This window comes from Leptopilina boulardi, unplaced genomic scaffold (genome assembly GCF_019393585.1).
Source record: "Leptopilina boulardi isolate dan_hultmark-lab unplaced genomic scaffold, ZJU_Lbou_2.1 LbouV2_229, whole genome shotgun sequence".
NCBI classification, from domain to species: Eukaryota; Metazoa; Arthropoda; class Insecta; order Hymenoptera; family Figitidae; genus Leptopilina; species Leptopilina boulardi.
In genome coordinates, this window is record NW_026137784.1 from 1,459,748 (window position 1) to 1,472,073 (window position 12,326).

The window sequence follows — 12,326 nt, forward strand, 5'->3', positions numbered from 1 at the left end:
GTATTTTACTGAAATTGTTCGAAAATCTGTTGCGTAAAACGTTTAGATTTAATTTGTTTAATAAAATTATTATAATGTTAAAAAAAAAACTTAATTTCTATTTCTAAATTCAAAAAAAACAAATTTTAAAATAATTGAATTAACTGGAATTAATTCACCTGAGAGAGCCAATCAGAATTCAAGTATTTAAAAGTGACCGCACCCTGATGGACAAATTCAAAAAAAAGAGAGGCAACAAGTTGTAATGTCAAAATTTTTAGGTTATATTATTTGTCAAAAAAGAAGTTTTATATACCTTTTTTTCACAGCTGCCACATTTATTTTCGATTAATTATATAAAACAGTAATTAATTATTCAAAAAGAGGTTACGTTTAAAAAAAAATACAGTATAATTATTATTATATAGTTATGGTTATAGTTTTATTTCTCTTCGTGGTTTATTTTTTACGCTTCCATTGTTTTTAATTAATTGAAATCTAAAAAGGATTAATTACTTTTTCAATTTTATTTTAGGTTTTTATGTTAATTTTACAAACAGTATATAGGTATTATATCATACGTCATCATACGAAAAAATAATACGTGGATGGAAATTACAAATAAAATAAACAAAATATTCGTGGAGTTAAAAAAAGAAAATTACAACGTCACTTGACGATAAGGTAAATTTCCCTAATTAATATAAATAGAAAAGAAAATTTTCGAATTATTAAATATAAATAAAAACAAATATAAAGTATATGAAAATTATAAATTTATTAGAGATAATAATAATTTTCTTAACAAATATTTTAGGTTATAAAAAATATATTATTGAATAATGAAAAACAAATTTTTTGCAATTAATTTAAAGTATTGAAAATTTAAATATGAATTTATCATTTATTACTTAATGAAATATTTATTAACATTTTTAATTTTTTTAATTTCATGATTTGCAGAAATTTGTATTTGCCAACGGGTTTTTATTTATTCTTTTTTTTTTTTTTTTGTTAATAAAAAATTAAGAAGACTTGCGCTTATAATAAATTTCTAACAACGCATGCGTTTGAATATTTGCCGCAAGAATAAAAACTTTTCAATCTATTATATGACGCGCTTCTGTAAACGTCACTTTTTAAAAAAGAAATTGCATTTTAACACAAATTTTCTTTAACAATGAAAAATTTGAAATTTAAAAATCAAAGTGCATTATTATATTCTTTTATTTGAAAATTATCCTCTTAATTATTCACAAAATAATTTCCATTATTATCAAAATATTTATTTTTTAAAAATTGCAATTTCATTTATGATTTTAAAAAACAATTTCATTTAAATAAATACTATTTATTTAATTATTTATTTTTAATTTAAAAAAAAAAAAATTCTAATAAAATGTTTAATAATATTCTAAATCTTTAATTCAAAAATTTAAATTACATTAAAATGTTAATAGTGTTTTATGTGTGAAATATGAAATTCGTGATAAGGATAAATTTCTGAGATCTTAATTATATTTTTTATGCATATATTAAAAAAAAGGGTGCCAATTTTTGTGTGAATAATTTCAATATTGTTTAAATAAGTCGAGAAATAAAGGAATAATGTCGTTTTTTACCTGTTGTTTTCACCGGGTAAGTCAATCGAATTGTCAGCTTTTTTTTTTTTTTTACTTTAAATCCCTAAACAAAAATCACAAAATTAATTTATAAAAAAAATGAAATTAAAGGAAATTAATTTTTATCTATAATAATTAGTTTATTTTATAAAAAATGAAATTAAAGGAAATTAATTTTTATCTATAATAATTAATTTATAATAATAATTGTAATTATGAATTTATTTTCCATAGGAAAAAAATGAACCGGAAAAAAAAAATTCAATCCTGTTCTATATGGAGTATCACCAATAAATTAAATTTGAATCTTATATTTATATATATAATATTGGGTTTTCTATATAAAAATCATTTATAAAAAGAAAGGGGAAAAATGAGAATATCTTAATTTAATATATATTGGTCAGTAAAAGTTTGTTTTTAGCCCTGACCGTAATTTTCAAAAGCCTCAATGTCAACACGCATGAATTCCTCGAGACGTGAAAAAACATATATTTAATTTTTTTTTTTTTCCCCACAAGAATATGTAAATTGTATATAATAGAGGGGGGGAGAACATAATTTTTCCTCTCGCTCTCACCCCTATCGTTCAGGTGGCAAAATTGCTAAACAGAAAAATGATGTTGTATTTGTTTGGCCGCAAATGGTTGTAAAATACACTTCTTCATATATAAAAGAGAGAAAGAGAGAAAGAGAGAGAGAGAGACGTGATGAGACCGTATAACACACATTAGGGGTGAATGGATACATTTTCCGCTACTTAACGGATTTTATGCCCACATATCAAAGACTTTTGTGTCCTTGCTCTAATCAGTATTGATATATTAATAGATAAAGCCTTTCTTCTTCTTCATTTTTAGCAATAATTTATAGATATATATTAAATAAATGAAAAATTTTTTTATTAAAAATTATATTATATAATTTTTTTTTTCTTTTTATTTTCAGAGAAATCGTAGACAAGACGAATCTCAAATTCCAATAATGGCGAGAGAACCACCGGAAATCTCATGGGAAAATACATTGGGTTCACCAAATGGTGTGCCATTTGATGAGGAGACAAAAATTTTACTTCGAGATTGTTTAAATATTTCTATGCCACCACAAATTACATTGACCGAATTAATGAAACGAAGTGATGCTTTTCCTATTCCATTTCCAATTAATAGTCCTCGATGTTTTGCTCTAAAGAGTCGAGGAATTAGTACTGATATTTTGGAGGTTTGAATTTTTTTTTTTCTATATTTTTCCCGATTTTTTTCTTTATAGAAAATTTGTTTTCAAAAATTGAAATAAATTTAATATTAAATTATTTTATTTAGATGAATGCAAATTCGGTGTATCCTATAATTCACGAGGCAATGCTTCCATTAATTGCTGGATGGTTGAAATATAAACGACAATATGGTACGGCTGTTGAAAAATCTGTATACAAAAATATGGGCCTCATTCAATTTATTCATCGGCTTTTGATAAAGAGAGCAATTTGTTTCTTAAATCCAAGTGATTCTTATAAATTGATTGATAATAGTTCAGGAGAAGGTGGTTGGGAGCATATTGGCACTGATAATGAAAAAGATCCGCTGGTATTTATTTAATGTGGCAAATTTATAATAAAAATATTATCCTAAAAATTGATTTTACAAAAAAAAAATCAATTTTTGAAAAATAAAATTCTTTTTTCAGGTCCTGGCAAAAGTTTTATCATATGACGAGATAAAATTATCGGCAATGATGGTTATTTCATCTCATACTGAATTTATCAATGATGGTTCGCGAGAAAATAGAGGAGTCGTCACTCCTGATCCGGATTCAATTCAACCGAGGGGAGTTATCTTAGGACCCGTAGGAAGCAGGTATATAATTTAAATCAAATTTTTTGAATTTACAAACTTAATAAAAAAAAATCCATTTTTTAGATTCGAGAGACCTCAAACAATGGAATATCAAGATATCTTAATTACACCTCTTCAGAATAATATGGACAATGGGTAAAATTAATTTTCTTATCAAATTTATAATAATCTGCAAAATGCAAACTAGATTTGAAAAAAAATAAACTATTTTTTATCTAAAAAAAAAAATAGAGAGAAAATGAACAATTAATTATTTGATATTATATAGTTATGGTCCAGCAGTTGATGGAACATCAGAGGAAATACGTGGACTTCGTGTATTATGGGCAAAATTTTATGGTGTAGAATATCATCCACTATTTGAAGATGGAATTCGACGTGTGAGATCAAAAGATAATAAAAGATATATTCTTCTAACAAATCAATTAATTTTTGATATTGAAAATTATATGAAGAGAACATTATTATCGGTTGAGATAATTTTACTTGAAGCAAATACACGCGCTGAAAAACAAAATACAACTGCCTTTATACACGTTGTTGGATTTGGTCTTGGTAAATTTGACAAAAGTACATTTCGCCAATTGCTTTTATTGATGTTTTATCAATGTTCTTTTTTTAATTCTCTTAATATTGCTGTTTTTTTTTAATTTCTACAAAAGAAGTGAAAAGAAAATTTTGATCTATATGTTTGCATGGCGACTTTTTTTTTATGGTAGAAAAAAAATTCGGTGATTAAAAAAAAACAATTTTTTTTCAGGAGTCTGGAAAGTTATGCAAGATCAGGAAATATATTTTTTGAAAACATTTGAAATTGCTATTCGCAAAATGAATAAAAAATTGAAATTTGTATCCGATATAATGTTTTCGTATTTTAGATCACAAAAATGTGGCGATGTTGGAAATGGTGACTATCTTGGAGGTATGATAAAAAAAATAAAACTTCCTTTTTTTTGAATATAGATTCTAATTTTTATTTTTCTTTTAGATATAAAGATACATTTTGCATTAAGAGAACCTCATAGTAGATTAATGAGATCTGCGGACGCTAATAAACTTTTAGTTGTTACCTATGCAGCTGATGGTAATTCTTTGCCAGGTATAAAAAATTTTTTTGAAATTATTTCTCTTAAATTTAAAAATATGTAAATTTTTTTTTTTTAAATAATAGGCAATTGTTTTTGGAATGGTTATTTGGCATCGAGTGGAGATCCAGCGGCAGCTTGCAGCACTCAAATAGCAGAACTTCATACAGCAAAAATTAATTCAAAATTGTGCGGTGCCGCTTTACATATAGTTTCTCCGGAACATGGAATTTTACACATTTCCGATTATGCGAAACTTCATCTTGCTTAGGTATCTTATTGTTTTATTTTTCATTAAAAAGAAAAAAAATATTCAACGATATTTTCTAAAATTTATACATTTAAATAAAATAAACATTGATAGAATTTCAAAATAGATAAGGAATTCTGAAATTTCCTTTTCCTTCCTTCAAATATATTTTTTTTAATTAAAATAATTTAAAAACTTTTTTTAATATCCAAATTAAAAATTGTATCTTTTTTTCTTCTTTTTTTATGAATGAAATTAACTATTTTGGAAATATTTATCTATAGGAGAGAATGAGCCCTTTGGGCCCAGGTCAGCGAAGACTTTCACGATCACCACGTAGTCAAAGAAGTAGAAGTGCGGACGTTGATTGTTTAAAAAAATTCGCGGAACGTAAATTATATGAAGAAAGAAAATTGCCAGACGTTTGTGATTATAATAAATTTGATTCAACATCGCGACTAATGCCATTGTCGAGCGATGATAATGATGTTATTATTAATCGTCCAAAATCATCAACTCGCGTTTACGTTGAGTTTCATCAGAAAAATGATTTTGAACCTGAACGAACGAAAATTCAGGATTCAAATCGATGGCTACCGGTTATTAATCGAAAAGTATGTCCCGAAAATATTGATGAACATAAATACGCTAAACAACCTGCAAGTCGTAGTTTAAGTTCCGAAAGTGGTTATTCAAGGCAGGACAATTATTTTCGTGAGAGAAAAAATTCACAATTTGAACTTTATGGAAGGGAAACTTTTGAAAAAACAAGGTAAAAAAATGCTTTCCATTAAAATTATTTTTATTCACAATTTAAATTGTTTTATGAATTAAATAAGAAATATTTTTTATTTTAACGTTTTCCTTTTTAATAGATGGTTATTGTCGGAGATTTCTACTTCTAAATATATTCCCTTGCCATTGGCAAGAAAATACAGTGAAGGAAGTAGTTCAAAACCAATTTCTAATCGATGGATGACATTTACCAGATATCCATCACCATCTCCAATTGTACGAAGAAATCCAGAAAGAAGATCTTTCAATAGTGATACAAAAAGAATGGAAAATAATTGGTCGGATAGGGAAAATCCAAAAAAACGCTCCATAACCGAATATAAAGCAGTTCAAAGTAATAAAAATAGAATTTTTTCTATTTTTCTATTTATTTGTTATGAAATTAAATTTATTTTCACAAATTTTCAGTTATGAAACAGCCGAGTATCGATTCAGTGAGATTAAATCAAAGAATACGTGAATTGTACGATATTAAAACTGAAAATGAATGGCCAAAAAGATTAAAATCATCATTGGGTGAAAATAATTTATGGATAAGCAAAAGTAGCAGCGAAGAAGAAAAATATCCATCACAAAATAATAGTCAAGAATTAGAATTTAATGATAGAACAAAAAAATTAGTGCAACATAAAAAAAGTACTGATTCATCATTTGAAATTGATTGGGATGAAAGATTGAGAAAATTTCATGAGAAATTACGTTTCAGTGAAGATTTGACTATTGATAAAAAAGTACAAGCTCGAAATCGTACTTATTCAGATGACTATGATGATTACAGTAGAAGACAATCAAATACCGAACATTTTGTATGGGAAATTAATTTTTTGAAAAAAAAAATTTTTATTAATAATTAAATTAAATTTTTTTTTCAGGATAAAGGTATTAAGAGAAATTCGGATGCAAGTTCGCGTTCAAGAGTGAGTTACGCTGAAATTGATTTTAGCGATTTAAGTAAAAGAGGATCAAGAACAAGTGACGCAAGTTATGCGAGTATAAGTACCTATAGTCCAAAAAGAGGAAGTGTCGAGAGTAAAATATTAACACAAAAGGAATTAATTTCACAAAGGGCTTTCAATAAATCAGAAGAGAGAAGACCAAGTACTCCAGTGCCACCAAAAAAAATGAATTCACCTCTCAATTCCGAAGAATCATTAAATCAACGTGGTAAGAAAAAAAATAGTACAAGATATAAAGTTTACCTCACATAATAATTGTAAAACAAAATTGCGGTACAATTTATTTTTATAAGAAGGTATACAATATTTTTTTTCCATTTTTTAATTTTCAACTCTTTATTTTATTTTTTTCTTCTTAAAAAAACTTTTTCTCCAATTATTTGCTTTTGTTACAAATTTCATTTTCTTTTCATTCACATTTGCAAATTCGTTTGAAAAAATTTTTAGTCTCTTTTTTGACATTTAATTATTAGGAACACAGAATTAGTAGATAAAAAAAATTATAAATAGTTTTATGTTCCTTTATTGTGAAAATTGTTATCAAGTTTCATGATAAAAAAAAAAAAATAAAAATAACGTGTGGGTGAGACTGATTTCTAAATTAATATATTATATGTGTAGGTGTGCTTGTGTGTAAATTCTCGAGAAAAAAAAAAAAGTAATATATATTTATATAATAATTGAGATTTATGTACAAAGCAAATAATTACCTTCAAAGTTAAAAATAAATTACTGCTCTTAAAAAAAATTTTATCCCCTTATTTTATTTATTAATTACAAAATTTTCAATTTTAATTAAAATTATTAATTAACAAAATAAATTTTATGATTTATCACTAGATAGATTACCATCACTGAGAGTTTCTTTTACAAATGAAATTTTCACTCGTTTACGAACTGAATTTGTAACGATATTATTTAATGAAGAATTTTGTGAATTTACTAATCTAGACGTTGGTAAATTATTATTATTATTATTATTATTTATTCTTGAATCTAATGGTAAAATTGATGATTCTTCATTGTCATCTTCAATTTTTAATCGTTTTTTCATACAATTTTCATTTTGCAAATTACCAATAATTTTCACTAATTGTGAATTATTTGAATTTATCGATGAACGATTTGATTTCGTGAAATTTGTTATTTTTTGACCACGAATCCAATCGGTGAATGTATTACTATTATTATTGTTATTATAATTATTTTGAGAATGTCCTGAATTTTGAAATGAATTATTATTATTATTATTGGAACGATTATGATTTAAAGGTGCAATCATTAATAAATTATTTCCATTTTTATCACAAATTTGTGATGTATGTCGTGTTGCAGAACTAAAACTTACTAATGGAAATGAATTAACACTTTCGTTTAGTAGTTTATCAGTTTTTAAAATTGATTTTTGATTATTATTTTGACTGAGAAAATGCGATTCGCATTTTATTCTCATATCCTGTCTTTGTTTTTGATGATTATGATGATGATGATTTGAACCATTTCGTTCCTGGGACTTTTGCCATTCTAAAACGTTGCTCAGGAGTCTAATGTACCTGAAATTTTTTTAATTTGTAAAAAAAGGTTTGACTATTTTAATTATAATAAAAATACTCACTTAATTGACATTCTTAAAATTTCATTTTTTGATAGTTTCTTGTCAGGTGGATGAGTTGGGACCAATTTTCGAAGTTCGGCAAAAGCACCACTCACATTTTGTTGCCTCCAACGTTCTCGGCTATTTGTAAATAATTTTCTAACACCTTGACCACCTGTTCTGGTTGTTGGTGAACTTAAATCTAAATTACCCGATGTTGAAATAGTTTCGATCTGGAAAATGAAAAAAAATTTTTTTTTTCCATCACTAAGAAGAATATTTACCATTTTTTTTTTTTTTTTGACAATTCGAAAATAAATTATTACCGAATTTGATCGAATTTTTCTCCTTTTATTTTGATCTTCATCGTCGTCCGTATCGTGTGAATAAAATTCATCCGACATTGTGGCTTCTTCTTCTGTGTCCCTAAGTGTTCCCGGTGAATCTCCAGGTTCTTCTGCCAATTCTCCGTCGCCCGAAAGAAACGATTCGGCTGGAGAACTACGATCTGCCTCCACTGTTCCATTTCCGGTTCCATTGTACGTTAACATTGGCTAAAAAAAAAATTCAATTCCCAAATATTTTTTTCTAAATTTCCATTTTTTGGGAAAAATTTTCTATTATTAGAGTAAATGAATTTTTTCACTGTTCCGAAATTTTTTTCAACTTCTTCAGGAAATAGTTAATTAAAACTAACTAAAACACATTCAACTATTAATTAAAACACTAATTAATTTGAAAAAAAACTAATTTTTGTTCTCACCATTTTTTTTATATAAAAAAAAAAAAATTCTTGAGTAAGACAGAAAAAAAAGTAAAGACACTGTAAAATTTTTTGATTTTTTTTTTTTTTTCTTTGCAGTTCCCAGCAGAGTTAGATGGAAACCGTAAACTATTAATATTTATGTGGTCATTTAGAAAAATTGGAAAAGCAACTGTAAATGTCAACTGTACTAATTTGACTGACAGAAAATCGAGAAACCCCTGGAAGATCAAAATTTCCTAGGGCGGAGCACAACATGAACGTGGGTGGAGTTCATCTCTGGACCATCCCATATCAAACATATATATATATTCTCCTCCAGCATCCGTTCTTCATCTCAAAAAAAAAGAAATTTTCGAAAATTGAATTTTTCATTTCAAAAAAATGAATTTAATTAATTTCAAGGTCTATTTTTAATTTCAATTTTAATTTTGAATTTGAAAAATAAATGTCAGTATAATTTTAATAATTTTTCGCATCTTTTTTTTTTGGCATTTAGTAATAAAACTAGATTTTTTTAATAATTATTTTATTTTTTTACATTTTGTTTTTAAGAAAAATATTTGAATTTATTTTCTATAATTTGATTTTTTATTTACTTTTCAGCTCTATTGAAAAGAATATATATTATTTGAAATATCAAAATTTTAAGTGCGTCTATAAAATTGATGTTTTCTGATGAACTTCCGGGAAAGGAGAACAAAAGGACAAGAAATGGGGAGAAAAGACAATATTTAAATTACATTGGAAATCTCAAGTTTCTACAAAATGAAAATTAATTAAAACGGATTATTATTTCTCAATTACTGAATTTTAAATGGATAATTAAATTACGTATAGTAAAAAAAAAAAAAAAAGTCTCGAGAACGCATTTTCCCAAACAATCAAATTTCGATTAAGGTATTGTTGTGGTAAGAGCGTCGAATATAATAAAAAAAAAAGGAAGTGCGACCCTAGTTTAAATCTAAAACTATATGTATCATATTAAGGGTCGATGAGATGACGATCCCATAGATATGCAGTCAAGTGACCACCAGTCACGTGTTAGTTTATTGTGACACTCGAAGGGGGTGCTAAGGATTTTCCGCAGTGATGAGTCTTTGAGGGTGTCATCCTGTGAAACCGATTAAATTATTTCTATTGAATCATTGACAACATTAACAAACAATCTGCGTGGGAGCAGGTCCCAGGATTATTATTCAAAGTATTTTTTAATTTCTTTTGCAATTTTTAATTTATTTTTTCGATTTATTTTATTTATATTTTATTTATATTTTATTTATTTTATTTATATTTTATTTTATTTATTTATATTTAAAAAGAAAAATTTGATATTATCATATCCGATATGATATTTGACTTCTTTTCCGGATATTAAAAAGGCTTTTATTATGACGCTAATTAAAAAAGGTGTATATTTAATCCTTTACAGTTTATGGACTTAAGAATATTATAATCCTCTCTTTCTCTTTCATTATCGTCGATTTGTTAATGAAATCTGTGAGAATTAATTTTTTCATGGAAGGCCAAGACGCGAACAACTTGAACTTGTATTTTAAAGAGAGAAGGGTGTAGAGAGAAATTCACTGTTGCCAGAATCCAGAGAATTGAAGGGCGGAGCATCCCTTATCAGTGGATAACACTCCTCTCCCACAAAGTAAATATAAAATTCATAACTGCTTCTATTTCCTTCCACCGTCAAAAAAAACAAAAATATAGTAAAATTTTCAAACTATTGTTCATATTTTTAGTTTCAGTTTATTTAAATAAATTATTAATTTTTTTTTAATTTGAAAAAATTATAAATTTTTGTTTATTTTAAAGAAACGAAAATTTCTTATCTTGGAAAAATATTTCTATATTTATCATATTTTGAGCTTCCAGATGGTTTCAAAAGACAAATTTACCAAATTTAATTGTATTCTTCGAATCTTATCGCATATTTTTTGTGTCTCAGGAGAATTTTGAAATTTTATTTCGATTTTTGGTTCCGCTAAAAGTGAGATAATTTTTTTTTTAAATAAATTTCAATAATTAATGATAAAATCGAAAAAGTTGAAAATAATTTATTTATAATAATTACAAATGAATTAGGATAATTTTATATTTTTTTTTACTAGTATTCAATAAATATATATATATGTGTGTTTCTCGAGTGAAAACTAATAATGGGATTAATACCAGGGTGGCTGGTCGTTGATGATAAGGAAAATTGATTTCTCCCCTGAATTTCTACCCCTTCTTGTTCCTACAATCCGTTTGACGTTCATGGGACACTGCGCAAACCAAACTTGGCACGCCTCCTTTTTTCCATTGACACACCCTTAACAATAATTTGTATTTGTGATAAAAAAAAAAATTCGCACATACAACATTATCAATAATAGAATCTAAAAAAAAAAAAAATTTGCCCTTTTTTTAACCCCTTGATAGTCGTTTCAATCTATTTATGAGAATTAAATTTTTAACTCCGAAAATTTCATTTCTCAATGTGATAATAATTTTATTATTATTTTATTTATAATCATTTTATTATTTCCTTACACAATAATTCTGGAAATTAATTAACTAATTTAATAAAACAAGTTGATTAATTTGTTTCAGAATTAATTGATTAAAAAAAGCATAGTGTTACTTATTTTCTATTAAAATAATTATTTTATTTAGTTGGTAAAATTTCCCATCGAAGATCACAAAGTTAAATGATTTAGTCGCTCTGATTCCTAGTTTTTATTCATCGTCACGATCATATTTTAACCACAATTCCCACAACCCCTGTGGGAAAATACAGATTCAACATACTTAAACGATTCTCTTTTTTTTTTAATCTTTACTTTTATTTTCAAATATATTAAAGGCAAATTGTACAATAATAGAGAATAGTAATTAAAGTATATTAAAAAAAAATCTAAAATTGAAATTTAGATCATATTTTTTTTTTCCAAAATTTACTTAAATAACTATAATTTTTATTGCTTCAGGTTTTTTTTTTAATATTTGCGACACTAAAAATTAAGTACATTTTAAAAAACTCGACACTGTAAATTATGATTTAAATTGATCGTAATCAGACACGTGGCTAGATAATATGCGTTAAGCCGATATTTACGATACAATTATTAGGGTCGGGTGGCACAAATTTTTTTTCCAAGTATTAAAAATTTTCGACTTAAATTTTTCAAAATTATTTTATTTATTTACTATTTTTTTTTACAATTTTGCTATTTTTTTTATCGTATCTACTATTTTATGATTACAGAAAATAAAATTTGTGAATAAAAAAAGAAAATTGATTTATTTCGTTATTCCGAAATTATTATTTTATTTCTGAATCTGTTCTTAAAAAATGACTTTAACTATATATACGCTACAAGAGTGGCGAATTTTAATAATATTTAAATTTAGATTTAATATTTAATATTTGTC

General features: G+C 25.6%; 2 protein-coding genes across 11 annotated transcripts; one reads left to right on the forward strand and one right to left on the reverse strand.

Moving 5' to 3' along the window:
• Positions 1–234: 234 nt before the first annotated feature.
• Positions 235–10,624, forward strand: LOC127280048 (uncharacterized). 10 transcript variants are annotated; one of them, XM_051302781.1, is made up of 10 exons: positions 235–365; positions 515–663; positions 2,550–2,822; positions 2,924–3,187; positions 3,288–3,457; positions 3,521–3,592; positions 3,726–4,027; positions 4,218–4,379; positions 4,446–4,556; positions 4,629–4,923. In XM_051302781.1, exons 3-10 carry the CDS (start codon positions 2,586–2,588, stop codon positions 4,811–4,813), a joined length of 1,503 nt encoding a protein of 500 aa, XP_051158738.1. In that variant the 5' UTR covers positions 235–365; positions 515–663; positions 2,550–2,585; the 3' UTR covers positions 4,814–4,923. The 10 variants fall into 10 exon arrangements, 6 of the variants coding, with proteins under 6 accessions (XP_051158738.1, XP_051158739.1, XP_051158735.1 ...); XM_051302782.1 differs by having other exon boundaries at positions 324–343; XM_051302779.1 differs by lacking the exons at positions 235–365; positions 515–663 and adding exons at positions 1,457–1,617; positions 5,077–5,213 and having other exon boundaries at positions 4,629–4,813.
• On the reverse strand, positions 7,352–9,039 carry LOC127280050 (putative uncharacterized protein DDB_G0285119). The gene is made up of 4 exons (XM_051302784.1): positions 8,901–9,039; positions 8,464–8,691; positions 8,159–8,370; positions 7,352–8,096 (listed from the first exon to the last, which is right to left on the reverse strand). Exons 1-4 carry the CDS (start codon positions 8,901–8,903, stop codon positions 7,367–7,369), a joined length of 1,173 nt encoding a protein of 390 aa, XP_051158741.1. The 5' UTR covers positions 8,904–9,039; the 3' UTR covers positions 7,352–7,366.
• Positions 10,625–12,326: the final 1,702 nt, after the last annotated feature.

Excerpts from the sequence above, each read along its gene's own strand:
- LOC127280048 (XM_051302778.1), top strand. The coding sequence starts at position 1,588 with ATGTCGTTTTTTACCTGTTGTTTTCACCGG. Across the intron at positions 1,618-2,549 it reads TTACCTGTTGTTTTCACCGG|AGAAATCGTAGACAAGACGA; the intron begins GTAAGTCAATCG and ends TTTTATTTTCAG. Across the intron at positions 3,458-3,520 it reads TTAGGACCCGTAGGAAGCAG|ATTCGAGAGACCTCAAACAA; the intron begins GTATATAATTTA and ends TCCATTTTTTAG.
- LOC127280050 (XM_051302784.1), bottom strand. Across the intron at positions 8,371-8,463 it reads GAAAAATTCGATCAAATTCG|ATCGAAACTATTTCAACATC; the intron begins GTAATAATTTAT and ends TTCATTTTCCAG. Across the intron at positions 8,097-8,158 it reads ATTTTAAGAATGTCAATTAA|GTACATTAGACTCCTGAGCA; the intron begins GTGAGTATTTTT and ends AAAAAATTTCAG.